General features: G+C 47.5%; 2 protein-coding genes across 2 annotated transcripts; one reads left to right on the top strand and one right to left on the bottom strand.

Annotated features, from left to right (window-relative positions):
- Nucleotides 1-3,075: 3,075 nt before the first annotated feature.
- LOC124664704 (leucine-rich repeat receptor-like serine/threonine-protein kinase RGI4) lies at nucleotides 3,076-5,940 on the top strand. The gene is made up of 2 exons (XM_047202160.1): nucleotides 3,076-5,335; nucleotides 5,459-5,940. The coding sequence occupies exons 1-2, from the start codon at nucleotides 3,076-3,078 to the stop codon at nucleotides 5,938-5,940; spliced, it is 2,742 nt and encodes a 913-aa protein (XP_047058116.1).
- Nucleotides 5,941-10,859: 4,919 nt separating this feature from the next.
- Nucleotides 10,860-13,877, bottom strand: LOC124665901. The gene is made up of 6 exons (XM_047203256.1): nucleotides 13,644-13,877; nucleotides 13,449-13,535; nucleotides 13,137-13,367; nucleotides 12,531-12,695; nucleotides 11,488-11,541; nucleotides 10,860-11,384 (listed from the first exon to the last, which is right to left on the bottom strand). The coding sequence occupies exons 1-6, from the start codon at nucleotides 13,875-13,877 to the stop codon at nucleotides 10,860-10,862; spliced, it is 1,296 nt and encodes a 431-aa protein (XP_047059212.1).
- Between the last annotated feature and the right edge of the window lie 11,380 nt (nucleotides 13,878-25,257).

The following is a 25,257-nucleotide window of genomic DNA, read 5'->3' as shown; positions in this document are numbered from 1 at the left end:
GTTGCCGCTGAAGCCCAAGAAAGGGTTGATGCCTGCTCCTGATCAACGCTCAGTCGTTGACCAACACCTGGTGACGAGGTCTGGATCATCCGTGAACAAGCCCACACGTTCATGAGGACACACATCAGCGTGTCCCGGTTATTGAGGGATACATCACCGGAGGTCGGTGAGTCTTTCCTGGCCGTGCCGGCAGGTCCAAGCATCAACCTCAACATCCCGGCGAACGACTCGTTAGGGGGCGTGCAAAGTAAGTCCGCAAAGCGCTTGTCACCAAATTCTATCCCCGTTCCATGCAACATGTTTGAAGGAATGTTGGAGTGGCCCGGTTCGCCCTCTAACCTAGTATGGCTCTCTTTTGCTTTTATCTGTGTGTCCATAGATTTAACATGGTTGCGCCCGATCCGACGACATATGTACCAGACCTTCTTCGATGGGGACGCCACCATGGAGGCCATGATCAATGAAGGCGGCAGCACCGAGGCCCAACGTGCCACCCAAGTTGACACGCAAACAACCCTAGTAGACGATGAAGAAGAGCCGTTGTTCGACATTAAGCTCGCTCGCCATGCCAAAGGAGGTTCTAAAAGAACCGGAGGATATACAGAACTTGAGGACGTGTGTTTTTGCAAGGCTTGAATGGAAGCTAGAGAAGATCCAATTTGTGGTGCCCAACAAAAGGGAGGCACATTTTGGAGGAAATTTTAAACTACTTCCACGAGCAGAGGCAGTTGAGTGATCACCCGTTTTAGAGTGATCGGCTCTCACAAAAAGATGTGTGCGTTGATCCAAGAGCAATGTGGCATTGGCCTTGGAGACTTGGTGTTTCATGCTTTGGGTCACTTCAAGGTTGCCAACCAAATGAAGAGCTTCAACATGGTTCATTGTTGGAGGACAGTCAAAGATTGTCCTAAGTGGCAAGAGCTCTATGTGTCATGGCCAACCAACAGAGAGGAGCAATCCAATGTCATCCATCTCAATGGTGCCGCTCCAAGTGTGTCTAGTGTATCAAAGAGGCTGAGGGGAAGGACCAACTCCAAGGCAGATGCCAAGCGCGAGGCTCCCTTGCAAGCGATCATGGAGACGATCAATACACTTCTAGCAAACTAGAAAATGTCAAGTGAGAAGAGGAGCGTGAGAAAGCGTCTGAAAAAGGAGGAGGCCAAGAAGCTCGAAATTCAAGAGATCAATGCCCATAGCAAGCAAAAAAGAACGAGAGCTCGTCCTACTCACCGAGGAGGCCAAGATCATGGCGATCCCCGTGACCGACGATATGAATCCTAGTCAGCACACATGGTTGGAGAAGAAGAAGAAGAATATTCTTGATCGAGATGAGTGATCCACTCGATCACACTTTCATTTGTGTCTCATCCTTTTGAAATTTTGAACTACCTTGTAGTACTACTTATTTGCTATCATTTTCATGAAATTTGAACTCTTAGTTATTTTTTTTGATGTATTTGGATCAATTATATGTGTAAAATGCACATATAAAAAATTGGTTAGAATTACCTAGCCGCGGATCAAGCTGGAGTGTCGTTGGGTACATTGTTACACACAAACGGACATATGCTCCTCACCTGTCCGCGGGCCACCCCAAACGGATCAAAACGGACAATTTCGGTATTTGAAATGCTGGCGGAGCGAAGATGGCCTGGTGAAGCACCATCCATCTTTCTGTGAGTAGACAAGAGAGAAGCTGTTGCCTTCCTCTTTATGTCCAAAATATACTCACTCAAAATTCTCAAAAGACAAAATAACTCACTCAAGCATCATCTTCCTCTTTATCTCTGGCTAATCAAACTCTAGTTTGACAAATCAAAAGCAATTAGTCGTTGGCGAGCCCTCTCCGGAAATTTTGAAACCAGATCGATCAGGCCTGCTAATTTCTTATTACCGGCCATAATTAATCTGTCAGTGCAGGGGATGGAATAAACTAAACACAAGGAGGGACAGGGGTGCGGTGTGTGCCCCTGACCCAACCGGCGGCCTTGGATCCGGAGATTCTGCAGACACACATGACACCCTCCTCTTACCACTTTACAATGTCAGCGGCTCTAAAACCCTTTGGTTTAGCTTAGTTTAGTTTAGTTTAGCTTAACACGGCTGGCTCCACTGCTGCTGGCCGCCACCTAATCCGCCATTTCCTTGCTTGTTTGCTGCTCCATCCCTGAGCTCCTTTTCTCCATGGAGATATAAAAATTGCACCCATGGCCGCCATGACCCCCTCTTCTTCTTCTCCCTTTAGAGTTTGTGAGTGAGTGAGTTAACCTCGCCACCAAGCCAACTAAAAGTTGCGAGACACAAGTGCTATGTTATTATCTGTCTACTCTTCCAACACAAGCAAGAACCAAGATTTGCTTGTGTTGTGATTTGTGACATACCAGCGTGGCTAGCTAATTCTATAGCATCACTTCATCTTTCTTCTCTTAATCTCTTCTTGGGTACTGGATAGATAGGAGAAGAGTGCAGTGTCGAGTGTAGCGGATGCCTCCTGACATGGGCGGCGGTAGGTGGAGGAAGGGACACGTGGTGCTGTGCTGCGCGCTCGTCATGGCGTGCATGGGCGGCGCCCTGGGCCTGGACGCGCAGGGCGCGGCGCTGCTGGCGTGGAAGCGCACCCTGGGCGGCGACGGCGCAAAGGCGCTGGGCAACTGGGACGTGTCGGACGCGTCGCCGTGCCGGTGGACGGGCGTGTCCTGCAATGCCGGCGGCGGGGTCACGGAGCTGAACCTGCAGTTCGTCGACCTGCTCGGCGGCGTGCCGGACGACCTGTCGGCTGCCATGGGCGCCACGCTGGAGCGGCTGCTGCTCACCGGCACCAACCTGTCGGGCCCCATCCCGCCGCAGCTCGGCTACCTGCCGGCGCTCAAGCAGCTCGACCTCAGCAACAATGCGCTCACGGGCTCCATCCCGGCCAGCCTCTGCCGGCCCGGGAGCAAGCTCGAGAGCCTCGTCGTCAACTCCAACCACCTCGAGGGCGCCATCCCGGACGCCATCGGCAACCTCACGTCCCTGCGCGAGCTCATCTTCTACGACAACCAGCTGGAGGGCGCCATCCCGGCCTCCATCGGCCAGATGGCCAGCCTCGAGGTGCTCCGCGGCGGCGGCAACAAGAACATCCAGGGCGCGCTCCCGACGGAGATCGGCAACTGCGCGAACCTCACCATGCTCGGCCTCGCCGAGACCAGCATCTCCGGCCCGCTCCCGGCCAGCCTCGGCCGGCTCAAGAACCTCGACACGCTCGCCATCTACACGGCGATGCTCTCCGGCCCGATTCCGCCGGAGCTCGGGAAATGCGGCGCCCTGCAGAACATCTACCTGTACGAGAACGCGCTGTCTGGCTCCATCCCGTCGCAGCTGGGCGCCCTCAGCAGCCTCAAGAACCTGCTGCTGTGGCAGAACAACCTCGTCGGCGTCATCCCGCCGGAGCTGGGCGCGTGCACGGCGCTCAACGTGGTGGACCTGTCCATGAACGGCATCACTGGCCACATCCCGGCCACGCTCGGGAACCTCTCGTCGCTGCAGGAGCTGCAGCTCAGCGCCAACAAGGTGTCCGGCCCGATTCCGGTGGAGCTCGCGCGGTGCACCAACCTCACGGACCTCGAGCTCGACAACAACCAGATGTCCGGCGGCATCCCGGCCGAGATCGGCAAGCTCGCGTCGCTGCGGATGCTGTACCTCTGGGCCAACCAGCTCACGGGCACCATCCCTCCGGAGATCGGTGGTTGCGTCAGCCTCGAGTCGCTCGACCTGTCGCAGAACGCGCTCACTGGGCCCATCCCGCCGTCCATGTTTCGGCTGCCGCGGCTATCCAAGCTGCTCCTCATCGACAACGTCCTGTCCGGCGAGATACCGCATGAGATAGGCAACTGCACGTCGCTCGTCCGGTTCAGGGCGAGCGGCAACCACCTCGCCGGCGCAATACCGCCCCAGATAGGCAAGCTCGGCCACCTCAGCTTCCTGGACCTCAGCTCGAACAGGTTGTCCGGCGCCATCCCTGCCGAGATCGCCGGGTGCCAGAACCTCACGTTCGTCGACCTGCACGGCAACGCCATCACAGGCGTGCTGCCGCAGGGCCTGTTCCACGGAATGCTGTGGTTACAGTACCTGGACCTCTCGTACAACGCCATTGGCGGCACGCTGCCATCGGAGGTAGGCATGCTGGGCTCGCTCACGAAGCTCGTCCTTGGCGGGAACCGGCTGATCGGCCACATACCGCCGGAGATCGGCTCGTGCACGCGGCTCCAGCTCCTGGACCTCGGCGGCAACTCGCTCTCCGGCCCGATACCGGCGACCATCGGCAAGATCCCTGGCCTGGAGATTGCTCTAAACCTCAGCTGCAACGGCCTGTCGGGTGCCATCCCGAAGGAGTTCGCGGGGCTCACGAGGCTCGGCGTGCTCGACGTGTCGCACAACCAGCTCTCCGGCGATCTCCAGCTCATGTCCGCTCTCCAGAACCTGGTTACGCTCAACGTCTCCTTCAACAACTTCTCCGGCCGCGCGCCGGAGACGGCGTTCTTCGCGAAGCTGCCCATGAGCGACGTGGAGGGCAACCCGGCGCTGTGCCTGTCCCTGTGCCCCGGCGACGCCAGCGACCGCGCGCGCCGCGCCGCCCGCGTCGCCACCGCCGTCCTGGTCTCCGCTCTCGTCGTCCTCCTGGTCGCCGCGGCGCTCGTTCTCTTCAGCCGCCGGCGCGAGCGCTCGATCTTCGGCGGCGCACGTCCGGAAGACGACGACAAGGAGGCGGAGATGCTGCCGCCGTGGGACGTGACGCTGTACCAGAAGCTGGAGATCAGCGTGGGCGACGTGACCCGCAGCCTCACCCCGGCGAACGTGATCGGGCAGGGCTGGTCCGGCGCCGTGTACCGCGCGAGCGTGCCGTCGACGGGCGCCAGCATCGCCGTGAAGAAGTTCCGGTCGTGCGACGAGGCCTCCGCGGAGGCGTTCGCGTGCGAGATCGGCGTGCTGCCCCGCGTGCGCCACCGCAACATCGTGCGGCTGCTGGGGTGGGCGTCCAACCGCCGTGCGCGCCTCCTGTTCTACGACTACCTCCCCAACGGCACCCTCGGCGGGCTGCTGCACGGCGGCGCGGCGGGGATGGTGGTGGAGTGGGAGGTAAGGCTCTCGATCGCCGTCGGCGTCGCCGAGGGCCTCGCGTACCTCCACCACGACTGCGTGCCGGCGATCCTCCACCGCGACGTCAAGGCGGATAACATCCTTCTGGGCGAGCGCTACGAGGCGTGCGTCGCGGATTTCGGGCTCGCCAGGGTCGCCGACGACGGCGCCAACTCGTCGCCCCCTCCGTTCGCCGGATCGTACGGATACATAGCTCCCGGTAAGCAAGCGATCAATTCGATTCCCGCCACAGACCGTACTTGTTGAGTCGGTTAAGTTGGTTACAGTACGTCATCTGAACTGATTTGATGACACTCGTGATGGCATTGGAATTTGGTTACAGAGTACGGATGCATGATCAAGATCACGACGAAGAGCGACGTGTACAGCTTCGGTGTGGTGCTGCTGGAGATCATCACGGGGCGGCGGCCGGTGGAGGCTGCGTTCGGCGAGGGGCAGAGCGTGGTGCAGTGGGTGCGGGAGCACCTCCACCGGAAGCGCGACCCGGCGGAGCTGGTGGACGCGCGGCTGCAGGGCCGGCCGGACACGCAGGTGCAGGAGATGCTGCAGGCGCTCGGGATCGCGCTGCTGTGCGCCAGCGCGCGCCCGGAGGACCGGCCGACCATGAAGGACGTGGCGGCGCTGCTCCGCGGGCTCCGGCACGACGACGGCGCCGACTCGCGCAAGACCAGCGGCGCCGCGAAGTGGGCCGAGCCGAGGACGCCGGGCAAGCCGGCGCCCCTGCGTCACCCGGCCGAAACGCAGACCCGGCCCCACTCGTCGACGTCGAGCTCGCTGGCCTACTCAACCACCGGGAGCGTGTAGCCTAGTTAACTGGCCGAAACTGACTCGATCCCGCGGTGGCGCCAAACGCGGCACTGTGGCGCCTGTGACACTGCGCGCGCGTCGTCGAGCGGAGGTGGCGCCGTCGCCGGCCCGCCGGACGGGGTAGGATCGACGCATCATCATGTGGTCCGGAAGGTGGCGATCGAGGTGGGGAAGGAGATGGAAGACGCCACCACACCACAGCAAAGCAAAGCAAGCAAGCGACCAATAATTCCTCCGTCTCTTGTGTACCATAGCACACCATAGCCAACGCCTGATGATGATGCCGACCATGCATCGCATCTGGCTCATGTATGTAGTACATTGTCATCCTGTCAAATCTCTATCTCTTGGTGTGACATGACATGGTGATGTGATGACGCTCAACACATTCCCATTGTCGCCCGTTCATCGCCGCATGTGTGCCGGTCCCGTTCGAGCGCCCGGCTACGCTGTCCCTGTGTTTGCAATCATATGATCGGCGATTCATCCGTGCCTATAGGTGAATTCCTGGGCACTAGCGTCTGCAGCAGAGGCGACAAAGTCGAGTGATCCTTGGGAAGAAATCAGCGGTGGCTGGTGCAGCTACTGCTTGCTTTCGGCAGGTTACTGAAGATGCAAGGAAAATGTCCTCTGCTCCTTTAGGCCATGAATTGCGGCACGCTGGGCCATGGAATGTTCAGAGCTGTCGGGCGAGGTGAACATTCCTTCGCCTACCCGAGTGATGAGCAAAGCTTGCAGGGACAAATTTAGGGGAAGCGATGGGGACGACCGTGAACACTGAACAGGGAGGCACCACGCGATCTTGGCCAGCTAGGTGGATTGCTATTTCGAGGGATACACGGTCCCTTCACATTGTTCACGGTGCAGAGGGTTAGCGATGATCTGTGGTGAGCCGAGGAGAAACTTTCTGACGGCGATAGATTGGAGATGGATAGAGGATTCTATGAAGAAGACATCAAAGTTGTGGTTAATCAGATGGAAATAAATTAAAGAGGCGGAATTCCCATTAAATTTTATCACGCAAGCTGGGATTGTTGGTTGATCTGCGAGTTTAACTGACATAATAGGTTAATTAAAAATAGACAGAGTCTAAATGAAAAGTTTTAAGAGGGGGCCAAAGCCAACATTCTGGACCCCTCTTTATGTAACTATAATCACATAATCGGAACATCTCTAACAAACATGTGATTTTTTTTTTGAGGGAAACAAACAAGTGATTTTGGCCCTTATTGCCAGCACATATAAAAGGGTAGGGCCTAGATATCTACCAAGAGGAGTCCCCATGCATTTATATAGTTCCCATAATTACTTAAAGACCCTTGAACGATTCAGAGGGTGTGCTGAAGCAACAAAAAGGCCATTACGACTGCCAGCCATCTACAACGCCCCACCTCCGATCGCCATGGGTTACATCATGCCTGCATCAAGCATGCAAAGGAACTCTTCATCTACTCGTAATCATTCCCCCTGATCTATGTGGTAATGATCATTAGGTGCACCGTGAGGCGATTACCGCATGTTTAAGTTATCCCTAAAGATGAACACATCTAACAATGGCATCAGAGCATATCTGATCACCTTAGTGCGCTAAGCATGTTATCTTTGATTAGGGTTTATGTAGATCATGCTTATCTCTTATGGATCATGTTTACAGAAAATTATGTTCATGTTCTAAGCCCCGGATTAGCCCACCTATCATGCCTATTCCATGTAATTACTCTGGAACAATATCAATTAATCATGAATATCAAGTTAAATTAACCAAAACTAAAGTTTGAAGTCAAGTTTATGCCCAAGTTAATTTTTTTATCATGTCATTGTTCTTATTTTAGTTTGATACAGTTGTCGGGACTCGTGAACCGGTGAAACATGCTACTAAGTACTATCCCTTCTCTTACCATGAAGTGGCATTTCTCCAGTTCAAGACAAGGCTAGTATCTTCACATCTCTGCAAAATTTTGTCAAGATTATGAAGAAATGATTAAATGATGTGCCATAGGCAGAAAAGTCGTCCACGAAAATTTCCATTATTTCTTCTGCATAATCAGCAAAGATATCAGTCATACATCTCTGAAGAGTAGCAGCTGCATCGCATAAACCGAAAGGCACGCGGCGGCAAGCATACAAACCAAATGGGCAAGTGAAAGTGGTTTAAAGTTGGCCCTCATGATGAACAACAATTTGAGAGAATTTGGCATGTCCATCTAAGTAACAAAAGTGAGAATGTTTAGCTAACCTCTCAAGTGTTGATCTAAAAATGGCAATGGATAATGATCTTTTCTTGTCTCTTTATTTAGTTTTCTAAAATTAATACACATCCTATGTTAAACAATAGTCTTAGTTGGGATTGCTTCATTATGCTAGTTAGCTACAACTATAAACCCTCCCTTTTTAGGAACACAATGGACTGGACTTACCTAATCACTTTCCTTCACATGATATATAATACATGCTTCTAGAAGACGAATTATTTCTATTCTCACCACTTCCCTCATTTGTGGTTTAAGCCTCCTTTGGTACTCCGCTACTGGCGGAGCTCATTCCTCTAAAAATATTCGATGGGTGCCTATCACGGGTCTAATCCCCTTCAAGTCATACATAGAATATCCAAAGGCCATGTGGTCTTTAATCAAAGCCTTAATAAGCTTTAAATGGGCCGATGTGTGCGCCCCCAAGGATCTTGGGGACATAGGTATTATCTCCTCTCGTCACATGAATGTGGCCCTAAGTTTAAATGGGTATGGAGGATCATAACTGACAGGGGCCTTTGGCTGAAGTTGGTGAAGGCTAAGTATCTGCATGGTAAGCCGCTACTTGCTTGCGAGCGTCGGGAGGGATTCCAGTTTTGGAGGTCTACTAGGACATCTTTTGAATAATTTATGTATTTTAGCTAATTTTGAATCCGAACTTTTCTCAAAATTTAAACAATTTTCGAATTTCAACAAATTTCAAATATGTACTTGTTCAAAATTTGAACAGTTTTTGAATCTAAATATTTTTTTTCATATTTGAACAATTCTCTCAAGTCTGAACGTTTTTTAAAAGTTGAAACCTTTTGAATCTAAATGTTTTGAAGAACAAAACATTTTTTAAAACAAAAACCTGGTAGAAATCGTAACAACTAGAAAAACCCGGGCACAAAACAGGGTAGAAAACCAAACACACGGAATATGAATTCACGATTTATATTGACCTGGCCCATGCCACCGTTGGGGTGTGTGGCGGAGAATCCTATACACCGACGAGGCCAGTTCCTACAAGGCTCCGCGCACCCCCCACCCGGGTGTGATCCTCTTCCAGGTACATTTGGTTCCTCTTTTTTTCCTTTTTTTTCTTTTCTGATTACTCTTGCTTTTTTGTTTTTTTGTTTTTATTTTTATTTTTTAGATATGAAAAATATTAAATAAAAAATTAGGATTCGAAAAAATGTTCAAATTTGAAAAATGTTCACATTTAAAAGATTTTCATATTTGAAGAACTTTTATATTTTAAATATGTTCAAATTTTGATTTTTCTTCACATTTTAAAAGTGTTCAAATTTAAAATATGTTCATATTTGAAAAAATATTAAACTAAAAAACAGATTTTGAAAAATAGGTTTTGGGAAAAAGTTCCGATTTGAAAAGTTCAAATTTTAAAGACATAAAAAAAGAAGCAATAGAAAAAAGAGAACCCGAAAAAGGGAAAAAAAATAACAACGCCGTGTCAGCCCAACTCCGGCCTTGGGCGTGCGACATCTGATAACCATCGTCCGGTCGGTGTATAACTCTCACCAGTTTGGCCGAGACGAAAGTAGGGGCCCCTATTCCTTGCCTTATGCTGGCGCAATGATGCTCCCGCCTGGAGTGTGCGGTCATGGGCCACGCCGATTCTCTTTTTTTTTGTTTAGATTAAAAATATTTAAATTCAAAAAATGTTTAAATCTAAAAAAGTTCGGACATAAAAATAGTTCAGATTAAAAAATGTCCAAATCGAAAGAAAACATGAAAAAGTTTAAATATGAAAAATGTGCAAATAAAAAATAAAAAATTAAAAAGTTCAAAACACTATGTCAAAAATGAAGAACCAGCAGAAACCGGAGAAAAACCGAAAGAAAACGAAAAAAAATGCAGAGAACCCCAAAACCTGCTGAAAACGGGAAAAAACGACTGAAAAAAGAAAAGAAAAATTGAAGCACCCAGCCCCGCTGATGGGCCTTGCGCAGGCGGCCCCGATCATCGGTGAATAGGAACTGATGGAAAAATACATTGGCGTTACTTTTTTTTTAGTGCAACATGGGCTTTACTTTGCCGGGACTCCTCAACAGATTTCGTCTCATGGGCCTTTCTCCTTCTTCACCCCACCTATCGACGAGGCCGCAACGTTAAACCTGGTTATTGCCTTCAAAAAAAAAAAGTTAAACCTGGTTATTTCGTTTTTTCTTGGGGTGTATCCATCCTCCTCAACATAGTCATCCAAAAAAGAGGCTAGCTCAAAAAATAAAAAATCCAAATAAGAGGCAGTTTATCAATTCAAGATTAGAAAATGTGCAAGATTGAGTTGAACTATAAGCCGGAAACACTATGGATGGATGGAACGGTACTAGTACTATACATATAGGAAGATCACAAATTCAAGACTCTTTCCCGCAAACAAAAATAAAAAAATTCACAACACTCTCTATATATCAGTTTGTTCAGGTATACACGTACGTAGTAGCTAAGAAACACCAAGCCCTAAGCCCTAACCATATCAAAAGAAGCACCCGGCTATCATCTCCACCGAGAACTTTCAGTAACCACAAGCTACTCCGTTTGGTAATGATATATCAGCACGCAGTAATAGTAGTAATTAAGAATGAGCAGCGATCAGTGATGTAAGCTGATCGATCGACATCGATCTGTCTCCTCTTCCATCACCGGTTTGCGCTAGGCTAGCTACGGGCACCGCACGTTCCGGCCGGGGCCGCCGTAGTAGAAGTAGTTGCCCCAGGCGCGGTTGTATCCGCCCTGGATGCCGTAGCACGCCGGGTGGTCGGCGACGAGCCGGAGGTCCCTGGCCGGGATGAGGTTGTTGTCCCAGTCCACCACCTGCACGTTGCGGAAGTAGGCGGCGCGGTTGAAGCCCTCCCGCGGGAAGTGGCCGCTCCCCATCTGCGTGGGCGTGTGCGACCCCGACGGCCGCGTGTTGACCACCTCGCCGCCGAACTGCACCATGTTGGCGTGGCCGCCGAGGTGGGTGAAGAGCCGCGACGGCCAGTACCCCACCAGCGGGCCCGACCCCAGCTGCAGCCACCAGTGGCCACGCCGCGGGTCCTTCCACAGCAGCAGGCTGATGTCGAACTGCCGGCCGTTGTAGGCCGACGCCGGCGTGATTGCGGCGCCGATGGCGATGCGGTTGTTGGTCTGGATGAACCCCGAGCAGTGCAGGTTGTAGCACCCCGTCGCCTGGTACGCGTCGCTCTGCAACGATGCATGGCAACACTTAGCTGAGTTCTGTTTTCGCTGGTGTGAATTGTGGAAGATGCATGGTAAGTAGTACAGTGTTTTGTTCAGATGGACTTACCGTCCAGTACGTGAAGAACCGTGGGCTGTTGTCTCCATACAGCTCTGGGCTCACCTAAACAAAACAATGAACAGTGCAGAGAGTTAACACTTGTGTACTGCCTGCGGCCAAGTCAAATAAGTTTGACCAGCAAGATCCTACTTGTCTCAAACTGAACCACCAAAAACAAGCAAGTAATCGAGTCAACTGCGGCACACTTTTCCAATCTAAGATCCTACTCTATGTTGATGGAATCTCATTAATGATCGATTCCCAGTTCTAACACCTTTGTATATTAACAAGTCAACATGCAACCACATGCTAGTCAAGGGTAAAAGATTCTACAGTTTAGTGCATCAAGGATCAAGGATGCATCATGTTCACGGTATGTTCTGTCCGGATCTAGGCTTAAGATGGGTCAGTTCATGGTAAACTGTATCAAGGATGCATGTTCAGACATTCTTGAATCTTATCTGTGAAAGATGGCTGCTAAGTTGTGTATAACTTTCCGAATCAGGCCTACAAAATGTGTTATACTCTTCTATCACGATTCATCTTCCCCTAATTTTAAACAAGGACATACAGTGTGCTTGATCATCAGGTGTAAGCTGGCATTCAAGCAAGGACCTGCAGTGCAGAGCCTCTGCTAGTTAGTCTGCTTCCTGCTGCTAGGGCACACAATCTTGCCACATTTACTAGTGCTCACCAACCGGAAACTCGGACAGGCTGAAGAGCGCGTTCTGCGAATCAGCTTCCCATTACAACCAGATCGCTTTGCAGGACACGACGATGTGAAAGCTGCTACTGTCAATTCAGCTCCTAAATAACAATATAACATCCCGGCCCATCCCTCCAGTACCACGGCTCTAGTGGATTGGATGAAAAGATGGTGCACTCATCAGTTGTCCATATCTTTGCACATTAATTTTCGAAATCCCGTAAACTAGGCAATATCTTTTGCAGGAAACTCTGAACTCGAATCAGTGTTCTTGGCTTCTTGCATGCAAAGCAGCAGAAAGAAACGGTAGGAACATGGGAGAATGCGTAGTGTAAAAGAAGCGTACCTGCCATCCGGCTTCGATGGTGTTGAGGTCGTTGCCGAAGGTGCCGGAGATGACCCAGATCTGGGAGAGGCTGAACTCCGCCGCCGACGCCACTTTCGCCGGCCACACGTTCAGGCTCGCCTTCGCCCCGTAGAACTGATCCCCGGTCACGTACCCCACCGCGTGCTGCACACACATACATATACGCAAACCAAATCAGAAACATCCATCAAGCTCCGGTCCATGCCGCGCGCTACTTAATGCCACTGCCAGCGCTGGCCAGGCGCGGCGCCATTACCGCTATCTAGCGAGCTACTAGCTGCTGCCATTGTGGTCGCCACCATTGTCACCACCCCCAGCTCGCGGAGTCAATGTACTGTGCGCGACTGCACCAGCTGCCTGCTAGCCATCCCCAGCACAATCAATGTACCCAGCTAATACTGCGACTATTGCTCGACCTTATCAGACCATGATCTGGTCGCGTGATTAAGCGCAGTTACTAGCACTGTTCGTCTCTGAGATGCCACTGTCCATCGTTGGTACCACAACTAATCTGGTATTCTGGTGGGTCGGTATTGATGGTGGATGGCCAAGTCATCGATCGGTGAGATCGCCGTACGTCCGTACCTCGTGGCCGTCGCTGGTGGAGTCGCGGCGCACGACGCTGGCGCGCGGCTTCATCCCGTACCGCCGGAGCGAGCCGGAGCTGGAGTACCGCTGCAGGTCGCGCTCCGTGGTCCGCCGTATCGGTACCGTCCCACTGGGGCACGCCTCGCCGCCGTCGCTCCACGCCTGCGTGAACACCGCGTCCTCCTCGGCGGCGTCGGTGCTGATCTTGGGCCTCTCCTCCGGCTCATCCTGCAAATGCAACGCCTCGTTCAGAACGAAACGATGATAGGCTGCAAAATGCAAACAGATTACGATGCATCATGGACATACCTCGGGCTTCTGGCCTCTCATCTTCGGGTGGTCGAACGCTGGCTGCTGGTGCGCCGGCACGCAGTGGATGACGTCGCCGTCGGGGCTCTGCATGCAAGCCAAAGAAATCAGCAAAACTGGCAAGACGAACACAGATGCAGCCAGAAATGGCAAGCCACCACAGAATACAGTTGCAGGTAGAATGGAAAAACTTGCCTGAATCGTCTTGACGGACGCCTTCTTCAACCTGTCCATCCGGGCCAGGATCCTCCTGTACGCCCGCAGCTCGTCCCCGGAACGGAACTGCGTGGTCTGCGTGCCGTTGCCGCCGCTCCTGTCCGGCGACGCCGACGCGGACCATGAACACGAAGCGACGAACAGCACCAGCAGCAAGGGGACAAACTTGGCAATCATTGGTCTGGGCCTCTTGCTACAGCAGCTAGACGCCATGAACGGCCGCCCGCCCGCGCGTGCGTGCGCGGGCTTCTTCTTCTTCTCCTCTTGGACTTCTCCCAACTGCTTCTTCGTTGGCTAGCTAGCTAGCTGCGACGACGAGCCGTCGTCGTCGTGCTTGTCTGTTTCCGCTTCCGCTACCTAGATCACCGGCCTGTTTGTATTCTTGCGCAATGGGCGTGTGCTTCCCTAGCTAGCTGGTTGTCTTCTTCCTCCCCGGCCCGCTTGACTCGCCCGGAGTTGCCTATAAATATTGCACCGCGTGAAGGAGAGGAGAGGAGGGCCTCGACAGCGAGTGCGAGGTCAAGCTTGGAGTGGGGATGTGGGGATGGGGGAGGGGTGGGGATGTGGCTGAGCTTGAAATGGCGAGGTGGATTGATGAGCTAGTTCCGACACGGTGGGATATACATTCAGCTCGTCGGCTGGCTTGCAGCGGCACGCTTTTTCCCGAGGAGAAGAGAAAGACGCGCCCGCACAAGCCCATGCCTAGCAATGGCATCATGTCATTTTATATCATGGATTCATGGTCCTGTCCCCCTCGCCACATTCCCCTCCCTCTTCCCCATGAAAGAAAGGTAGGTGCTGGACTACTGAAATGCATCACAGCTGCCTCTGTCTGCAGCAATTCTACGAAAAATGTCTAATTTAGATCATAAAATCGTTGCTCGCGGAGTGGTTTCTCGTCGTTAGTGGGCAAAAAAGGCGTTTGGTTTCCTACTGGAAAAATGTTTTCCTTCATCACACACTTACTAAAGCAGTCCAGATCCTGTTCGAGGAGGAACTTTCGAATTGACCGTTTCTAGCGAGCCGATCTTTTCTTACGCTCGTTAGGGAAACAAGCTTGTGCGATGGAAAGATGGTGGTAGCTCGCCTGTGTCCGCGGAAACTGACGGGAGAAATTCGGTCACATCCCACAATTAGTAGCCTCTATTTACATGGCTCTGCCTCACCGCAAGGCGGTTTGTTCGGATGGGTATCTGCTAGAGAGCTCCAGTGATGCCACCCAAGCTAGGATCGTTCAATTGGATAACTTGTATGTTTTGAGAGTTGAGAAGTGTAATACTCACTATGTTTCATATTAGTTGATATTAGTTGTTGCTGATGTGAGAGTGTATCTAGATATGTTTTATATATAGATACATGTGAATTTGTGACAACTAATATGAAACAGAGGAGTATAAAATAAAGTGAAGTTCATAGTGTATATTAAACTCGTTTTGAAGTTAAGAGAGTAAATGAACTTCTCTCTATATTAAGTATTTGACAAGGAAAAATATATAAAAATGTCGTATACGAACACGACAACACAATACAAAACACCGTATGAAGTTATTGCTAAGAAACTTCGTTGATATAATGATATAGCTCCGTTGTGAATTATTCCATTCTTTACATGAGACAACAAGTGCCTGTATATTTACATGTCCAAACTATTCTAATATGTAGATTATCAAGTTGACATTTTCGCAATGACCAGCTCAAGATGACAAGTTAAAAGATTTATACTGAACTATTTTACTTTGCCATAACTCGTCTTAAAATTTTATACATGTTATGCAAATGCGACATATTAGTTTGCATACTATTTTTAGTTGTAACTAAATAAATGTAACACACTCCCAATACATGTAGTACATTTTAGTAAAATTTTGTTAAAGAAACCTCAAACTATAAAATGAATCACTATATGTCTATGCAAACCAATGTTATTATCTTACTCAACAAATTACTTTCCAGCTAAAGTGTAGCGTGTTTGTAACTTTTATTTTGAATATGATGGGGAAAGATCTGGAAAATTTGGTAGGATGTTTTAGAGCGTGAACAAGGACAAATGATAATTTAGGTTTCTAGAGTACACCAAAGTGTAATTAATTAGATAGTTCCGGATCGTATGCATTTCTTTTATGGTGGTTGGTCATGCAGGTTTCTAATTATAACTTCTACGTTGTCTATTCTTGATTTGACTTTACTGGTCGGCAATCTGTGAACTGCACGGGCTAGATATTTTGAAAACACACAACATTTTATTTATTGATAACACTTTCATATGGTGACACATGTTCCAAAATATTTGAATTCATTACATAATATTGTATATTTAATCATGTATATCGCAATTTACTTTTTTCGACAAAGGAAATATATTAATATCGTGAAGATATAAATTACAACCAGCCTCTCCAACAACGTAGTGCCCTAATAGCAATACGGATGCACATAGCCAGAAAATGGAGAAATACAGAAAAAAGGCCCGCTAGATTGAACAGTTTCTTGTAGCAACGATCAAACACCACCAAGACAACACCAGAAATTCATCTTCTCCAAAAACAACGCCTCCAAGAAGGAAATATTGCACAAGCACCGACTTCGCCTTGATCATATTTAGTAGGTTTTCACCCAAGAGAAAACCCGCTCTCACAAAATAATGCCTTAAACACGACCATTGCCAGGCGCAACCAATTAAGGTCTGACCTTGGGTTTTCACCATGCAAGTTTAGATTCTAAATTTCTCCCGTGGTGTCGTCCCCACTTGCCGATGTCGCTGCACCAAGTTACAAATCACCAATCCAAACCTCATCATTACGAGAACTCGAACCACCATTACCAGTCTTCATATCTCGACATCCATGTCATTCTCCGCGACTGACTTCAACATGGAACTAAGGACACTTCAACATGGAACTAAGGACATGTCGCACGATGGTAGCAGAAATGTAGAGCTTCGAACCGCTCCCTCTGATACCAAACGGTCAAAAAAACATGGTTGTGTACGACCAAATATCATCCAATCCAGCAATCTTCGGCATGTCGTCAACTGAATTTCGTCGGTGGAGCCTTCCGGAACTCAACACTCCGACCGGATCAATGAAGACATGACACAAGAAGTTCTTCGTCATTGCGTGACATGGATCCTAGGACCTCTGCCTCTATTCAGGAGAACCAACGCCCCTATGCTGTTTCTTGGTCGACCCCCTCCGGTTGAAGAGGAGGCAGCCTAAGCATGAACCACGCGCTCGCACCGACCCGTTGGTCTCTGCCCCGAGCAAGATGCCTAGCATGACATCACAACGAGATGGAGATCAAGCCGCTGCCCCCCGAGACGACTGTGCACGAGGAGAAACCTCCGCCACCGAAAAGTCTGGGCTTTGCCATGGAACCTTTGCCAGCGACGGCGGAAGGGAGAATGGGTGGGGTTGGTCAAGGCGAGGGAGATGGGCCGCTCTGGTGTGGCGCGGCGGAGGCCCACGGGAGCAATTTTAGGGTTTGGTTGCGAGCGGTTTTAGGAGAGACATGCGGAGCGGGGTGCAGGCGTTCTATCGTAGTTTACTTGGCTACAAGCGATCTCTTGGTTCTAATAAACATCCGCTTTCCGCTTTGTGTCCACATCGTATTCGGTCCGTATATGCTTCAGACAATATATGTTTCTATACTCGTCTTCGTTTCAAAAAAATATGGAAAAAATGTGGCACCACTTAGTTTCGTCTGTTTTCGCTTTGCTTTTATCCCTACCATCAATGGGGTCAAGGAAAAATGCAAGTACACTTCACAGCCACCGAGCGTTTATCATACCAGTGCATTTTTACCACATATATAGCATACACATAAACTGCCGGATGGTTCACCGACGAGAAGGTAAGCGGTGACATCTACTTTGGACAGTGGAGCTGCGCCGCGACAAATATTCTTCCTCCACTTCTCCAAGATCTCATCTTCGTCGTCCGATGGTCGGAGCTACTGGCGAAGCCACGTTGGGACCTGTGTGGTCAATTGACCACACATGATTTTGTAAAATCCTTTGCACACAAGCATAGACTATGCAAAAATACTTTAAAATTAGTAAAAACATATTGACATCACAAACTTAAAATGACAACACATACTTGAAATCCCAGTACCGCCACTGGTCAGAGTGTTGTGAGTAACATATAACCCTAGCCCTGGTAGCTTAGATCTGTTAACATGTGGACCCTCTTAGTAGATCGGAAGGTCGCATGGGAGATTTTGCAACTCTTTCTTGATGATGTAGTGTAGGAAAGAGGTAGATGCATGTTATGTGGTATTGTTAGTTGCGTTGATAGTTTGTTGTGTAGTGTTTTGTATAAGCGCGATAGTTGACACAATTATTGGTTATAAATGTATAGTTTTTATTTTTGTATCAAGGATCCTCTTATACATGAAACCATGCAAAGAAGAGCATTTAAAGAGCTTCATACTGCTGCATTTTTTTCTTCACGATGCTCGTTAGTATGTTAGAGTGGTGTATTTGTTAGTATGTTACAAGTGGTGAGTTGTTGCTTACCATGAGTGATGATCGGAACTTGCATGCCTAGCATTGTTTTTGTACTCTATGTTGTAGAAGAATAGTAACTCGCATCATTTGGCGGCAACGTTAGTGATGCTTGTGCTACAACTTTGATATGCGTCGATGACTCATAGGTACTTCCCATTTCGGAAGGACAACATCGTGACATGGACACCTGCTATGTCCACATTCGTCTTCAATAAGGTTTATAACTTTATCAAGAACAGGTTCTCTATGGATCGGGGATTCATACAAATGGACCTTGAAGCTATTGTAGAGGATGTGTTTGGGTTTTGTGGTTGTTGAGTTGCCACGGGTCAGATCTAGAACCATATGAGGCATTGGAGAGCTAGGTGGGTTAACGTACTCAAGATTTAAAGGCTTGAGGATGTGTGATAGGAGGAGGAGACGACAACTATTATGATGGACGACGAGTTTACTTTGACCACATCAAGGTTGGATAAATTTGCACTTTTCAATGCATTCACTTATGATCAATAAACAAATAACTTACTGTGTTTTCATTGACAAGCCCATTGAGAACTATACTGAGATGAAGATCATCTAGGGTGGCCATATTTCCACATCTCCCATCTCTCTGACTGCGGTACAACATGCTTTAGACATCTCCTGGAGAGCAAAACACAAGCCACCAGGTATCTTGTTATGAGCCTTGAATGCAGGATGCGCTGGTTCATGGCCTTCCTAAAACATCCACTACCTGTTAGGATCTAGTTCACATGTAATGTTGGTTTTGGTGTTGATGGTAATGGTGATTATGATGTATATTTTGGAGTACCTAGGCTTGACGAAAAACGATGTCAGACCTATATATTTTGTGAGGCGGTATGAACTAACCCCTTTGTGGATGAACTTGTGTTGCATCACGAGCAGTTGTTCGTGAACTCGTGGTGCAACACTAATATCTTGACTGCTTAGATTATGTGCTACTACTATATTGGTCATTTCATGAATTGCAATTCTCTGAAACACATTATCTATCATGTTATATATGTTGGGTAAGCTCACCACATAGCCTAGGAGGTAACCCTATGAGGGAAACTTCATGTAACCAAAGAACTGGCATTTATTCGAAACCATTGTTGGACAAGGCGGAGCCTAGCAAACCCTTTAGAATGCTTAGGCACAAGGCGATGAACAAACGCCTAACCTAGGGCATAAGCGGAAGTCTAGGAAGTGCAAGAGAGAAATTGTCTTCCCTAATAATGAATCATGTTACATTTCACTAAAGATCTAGATGGGCCATATTCCAATGGTAGTTGTTGGTAACTTACTCATTTACGTGCTCTAAATTAATTTATATTCATATATAATAACCCATATGCACAAATAATGGTAAGAACCGCATCGCTTACGCCTAGCACTTTTTTCCAACCTTGTCTGAAACACAAATGTGAGGCAACTACACAATTGGGGCTTGGCTTCTGCTATGATGTAGCAAACAATATGGGAAACCAAACTAGTGGTGTAACATGGAATTAGAGGTTGCATGAGTCCATGCAGCTTGGCCGGAGTCAAGGTCCCCAGACATCTAAAGTCGGTGTGAGGAACCAAACACACCCGTAGAGGTTTGGCAAAATTAACCCTAAACTTCAAATCCTTGTCATTTGTACCTTGAACTTGCGAATTCTGGTCGAAGTGAAACCTTGAACCTGTTTCTAGGGAATATTTTTTTTCTAAATTCCTACTCTTGTTGAATACATTGCCTGACATGTCATATGCATCTATTGGATCCTTCCCCTCATGAGCGGATGATGGTGAGGATGCTGGTGGCGCTGATGGCTCAGCGTGCCACGGTGGAGAGGTTCCACGCGCTGAGCGACACACTAGCACGTCCAGGGATGAGGATGGAAGAGATCAAGGTAAGCCTGTTTGTGAAAGAGGTGGCGAGGGTGGCCGATCTACGTGGCGTGGGACGTGGTCGGCGTATACTCCAACATCGACCGCGTAGTGGGCCCTCCATGCTCAAGGTGTTTGACCTCATCACTCTTGGTTAGCGCCTCTACAATACAAGACCTCCCTGGGTACCTGGCTGCCATCGGCAAGCTCAAGGAGGCGCTCCACTTCCTCTCCAACAATTGTGGCCTCATCGCGCAGTGGCTTTCAGATATCATCGAGTTCATCAGAGAGCGCAGCCTTGCCGAGCCCTGATTCATGTCCTAGCTCACCTAGGTTCTAGCGAAGCTCAAGGAACTCTCTGGTAAAATGGACGCCAAACTACTCCACTCTGGCCCTTGACATATTGTAGGCCGAGTTTTGTCGTCGTATTTGAGCGGCAACCGACAGCCTCATCCGCTTTCTTTTGCTGACATTCTAGCCCATGCTGAAATTCTTGATTTAGTCTCGACTAATGAACGATATAGGGATATCGGGGGTAGAGATGGATCTGACATGTGGTCCCCACTGTCGGTGAGAGTAGCATGTAATTGCAATCTGGATTGTTGCTTTCCATGTGCACCAAACAACTCCATGGTTTGATTTAGACATGGATTTTCAAATTCAGGGTACAAACTAAAGGATTTAGAGTTCAAGGTTTAGAATAGATTTTTCCTATCACCAAAGGTGACACCGGGGGCTAAGTGACACATTTGCAATCAAAACATCTTAAATCAGACATGTTTTGTTCATTTGGAGTCGCCCTGAGTGATTGGCGGTACTAATTTAATCATTCACATGAGCTTTTCTCCTTCAAGGGTACTTAGGCGTCATTGGTTCCTCACGATGTTATTTCCCGGCTCCATGGATGCAAAAATCGGCAGGTTGGTTTCCATTTGTTATCTGTGTTCTTGGCTAGCACGAACTTTAAAGCACCCTAGGGTTGTCCAAGGAGGAACTCTCGAATCGACTGTTTTGGTTGAGGCAGGCGTTGACAGGCTCAAATAGAGGGAAGGCATGTGTAGGAGAAGAATGGAGATGGCGGGATCCAGAAAATTGGCTCCGCGTTTAGGTGAAAAAGTAGCATCACCACCCTCTTTGTAAGTTACTACCACTGTAGACCAAATTCCATCCTCACTTTTCCTGTCAGGCAGCGAAGGTGGCGGTAATTTAGATCCGAGGGACCAACTTCTCTAACTTAATTAGCACATCTTAGGCACCGGCTCCTTCACCCTCTAGTCTGGCGGCCCGTCAGCAGTGGGTCTCACAGATCTGCTTCCCCGGTGAGCCCTCTTCGTCGCAGGTATCCCCGTTTCCCCAGCGTGTTCGGTAGCATGGCTCCGCCTTCAACCAAGCCTGTAAGAACCTATAGCCCACTCCCACCATACCGTTAGTTCTTGATGATGGCTACTAGCAACGCTAAAAAGATCTTGACACGTTGGGACTCCAAGTGCAGAGTGTTGTATCAGCAGAGTATCTTCCCCACAAGGGTGACTCGAGGGTTTATATCGAACTCTCGGGGAACTGGACAAAGAGTATTCTCTTCTCCCTTCTTCTAGAAATCCTGCAAGTAAAATCAAAGCTTTGTGTCCCCAACTTCACCGTTTGGTTGTCAAGCACAAGGTTTCGCGTAAGTAAATAAACACAAGTAAAAATAAAGCGAGTAAAACTAGGTAAAATAAAATAACTAAGTAAAAAAACTTTAAAAGGGTTGATTGTTTTTGGCGTTTTGGATGCAAATAAGAAAAGTAAATATTTTTCATTTTCGGATTAAAATAGTGCAGCAAATAGAAAACAAGATAAAAGCAATATAAATGTGTTTCTTATGATAAAAAATGGACTGGGGTTCATTGGTGTGCTTGACTATTCTCTCTTTTAAGTTGTAGTAGACAAATATTAATTCATCGATGAGATATGAGGATGCAAAATAATAATATGAGTAAGATAAACATTCATATGGGCATCACGTCCTAACATAGAGATGATGCAACACATCTCTCTTATACTCCACAGGAAAGGGAAAAATCCACAATCTTGTATTAAGAATTAACAAAGCATATCAATAAGTATTTTGCCATGATATTTGAATATCAAATATGACCTTGAACCAATAAGAGCATCACGACTGTCATGTGACGAACATAGCACATGCATTCACTTTATCCCTAGTGAGGTAGCAAAAGAGAAGGCAAAATCATAATAGATCATGAATTTATTGTCATTATCCAATCACTAAAACCATGCTACTCCATCTAATACCAAGGTTTAAAATAGAATGCTAAATAAAATAGCGGCAGCCTCCTTCAAACGGTACGAATGCTATATAGTGCTAATGTCAATTGCCCGACTGTAATTTGTTCACCCAACATGCTTTAATCTTATGGGAGAGACACCTCTAGTGAACTGTGGATCCCGGTCCTATTCTTTACATCGCATACAATCTACTGCAATACTTTCTTTACTGTTTTCTTCGCAAACAATCATCTTCCACACAATACGGTTAATCCTTTGTTACAGCAAGCTCGGTGAGATTGACAACCTCACCGTTTCGTTGGGGCAAAGTACTTTGGTTGTGTTGTGCAGGTTCCACGTTGGCGCCGGAATCCCTGGTGTTGCGCCGCATCACATTTCGCCACCATCAACCTTCAACGTGCTTCTTGGCTCCTCCTGGTTCGATAAACCTTGGTTTCTTTCTGAGGGAAAACTTGCTGCTGTACGCATCATACCTTCCTCTTGGGGTTCCCAACGAACGTGTGAGTTACACGCCAGCAATGATACATACATAACCACATATAAAAATAGATCTCAAATATTTTAGAAGGCTAACATCAGCATTTCACAAGACAACAACATAGTATAAATTATTTATTAAAAATTATTAGCATTAGCGATATTATCTTCTGATTTAGAAGTGGAACTAACAGATTAAAATTCATCACCACGAAAAAGTGAAAGAAACTTGTCTGAAGAAAATAGCACGATAACGCTATGAAGTTTTAGCGCGATATAGCATGCTATTTCGCAAATAAAGCCACAACGAGCAAAATTAGTAAAATTTAGCATGGACCCTCTAGATATGCTATAACGTGCTATTAGCATGCTATTTTAAATCTTGTCTAATACACACATCACCCCACACACGCTCTTGGATAGATGTTGGATCACAATAAATACTTAAAAACAGGGTACATAATATGCATCTATCAATACATCTTACGCATAATACTATCAGATCTCATATCACAATATCATAGAATAAGGATCCACCACATAGGTATTACAAATATGGCCATAATCATGTGCGTCACTAAGTTCATTTATGCATTTTACATGCATCACATACCCATATGGCACTAAGTTCACGTATGCATTTTACATGCATCATTGATGCATGTAAAATGCTGATGACGTTGGCACTCCAAGTGCAGAGTGTTGCGTCAGCAAAGTATTTTCCCCACAAGGGTGACTCAAGGGTTTATATCGAACTCTCGAGGAACTAGATGGAAAAGTATTCTCTTCTCTCTTCTTCAAGCAATCCTGCAAGTAAAATAAATGTCTTATATCCCCAACTCCACCGTGTGGTTGAGCACAAGGTTTCGTGTAAGTAAATAACATAAGTAGTAATAAAGCTCTAAACTAGATGAAATAACTATGTAAAAACTGTAAAGAAATTGATTTTTTGGTCTTTTGGATGCAAATAAGAAAATTAAATATTTTTGTATTTTCGGAGTAAAATAGTGCAACAAATAGAAAACAATGTAAAAGCAATATAAAGATGTTTCTTATGATAAAAAATGGACCGGGGTTCATGGGTTCACTTGACTATTCTCCCGTAAAGTTGCGGTGGACAAAAAGCAATTCATGAGGTATGAAGGTACAAATAATATTATATGTAAGATCAGAATTAATATGGCCATCACGTCCTAACATAGAGATGATGCAACACACCTCTCTTATGGTCCACAAGAAAAAAACTTCATCAATCTTGTATTAAGAATTAACAGAGCATAACAATAAGTACATTGACATGAAGTTTGAATATCAAATATGCTACCTTCAACAAAAAAACATCATCATTGCTGTCACATGATGAACATATCACGTGCATTCACTTAATCCTTAGTTAGGTAGCAAAAGAAAGGCAAAACTGTAATAGATCATGAGCATATTGTCACTATCGAATCACTAAAACCCTGCTTCTCCATCTAACTCACACATCACCCCACACACGCTCTTGCATAGATGTTGGATCAGAACATAAACTTAAGAATGGGGTACATAATATGCATCTATCAATACATCTCACAATATAATAAGATCAGATCTCATAAAAAATATCATAGAACAAGGATCCACCACATATGTATTACAAATATGGCCATAATCATGATAGACATCTCATATAGCACTAAGTACTATGAAGAACGTGAGAGAAATAGATCAAGCTACTGCCACAAACCCGTTGTCCAGAGGTGGAGTACTCCCTTTGGATCATGGTGATGATGATGAAGACGTTTGAGAAGGTGGAGATCCCTCTGCCGGTGATCCCGGCGGAGTTTCCCCCTCCAATCTTCTCTGCAGCACCTCCGTTTTGATGTTTATGTCTTTCTGCGGTGCTCTCATCCCGAGAACTCTTCGGGGCCATATATATAGGGGTTTTATGGCAAAATATGTTGGTTCACGAAAGAATTAGGGCAAACGGGCAATCGACGGCTGAATGGAGGTGGGTGGCGCGGCCAGACTTCTGGGCCACACCACCTATGCTCGTTTGGCCCTCGGGACTCTCCAGGTGTGCTTCCAGGGTCCATGCCGTTTCTCCCGATGAAAAAATGACGCTCCAAAAGTCTCAGCTCAATTTGATTCCGTATAGGTCTCTGAAAGTGAAAAATATGCGAAACGGGGGTTTTTCTGTTCTGCAGGGTTATAAACCAAATAAAGGGGATCATTGGTAAATCCCCATAAATCAATGTAAAACATGGTATTATCATCATATATGTTGAAAATATGTGGGAATTAAATATGATAAAGGACAAAGTTTATGTATGCATTTTACATGCATCAACATCCCCAAGCTTAACCTATGCTCGTCCCGAGCATGAAGGTGATAAAACTAACATGAACTATGGAGTTTATAATATATAGCTTCTAAATAATCATGCAAAGTACCACACAATTCAA

This window comes from Lolium rigidum, chromosome 6, assembly GCF_022539505.1.
Source record: "Lolium rigidum isolate FL_2022 chromosome 6, APGP_CSIRO_Lrig_0.1, whole genome shotgun sequence".
Lineage (NCBI taxonomy): Eukaryota > Viridiplantae > Streptophyta > Magnoliopsida > Poales > Poaceae > Lolium > Lolium rigidum.
The sequence above is the reverse complement of the archived record's forward strand: the minus strand, read 5'-3'. Positions and strand labels throughout refer to the sequence as shown.

What these genes read in the sequence shown, in the direction of transcription:
- LOC124665901 (XM_047203256.1), bottom strand. Translation starts at nt 13,877, where the DNA reads ATGGCGTCTAGCTGCTGTAGCAAGAGGCCCAGACCAATGATTGCCAAG. An exon ending in CCACCAGCGACGGCCACGAG is followed by an intron (nt 12,696 to 13,136) that starts GTACGGACGTAC and finishes ATGTGTGTGCAG; the next exon opens with CACGCGGTGGGGTACGTGAC. An exon ending in GGTTCTTCACGTACTGGACG is followed by an intron (nt 11,385 to 11,487) that starts GTAAGTCCATCT and finishes GCATCGTTGCAG; the next exon opens with AGCGACGCGTACCAGGCGAC.
- LOC124664704 (XM_047202160.1), top strand. Translation starts at nt 3,076, where the DNA reads ATGGCCAGCCTCGAGGTGCTCCGCGGCGGCGGCAACAAGAACATCCAG. An exon ending in GTACGGATACATAGCTCCCG is followed by an intron (nt 5,336 to 5,458) that starts GTAAGCAAGCGA and finishes ATTTGGTTACAG; the next exon opens with AGTACGGATGCATGATCAAG.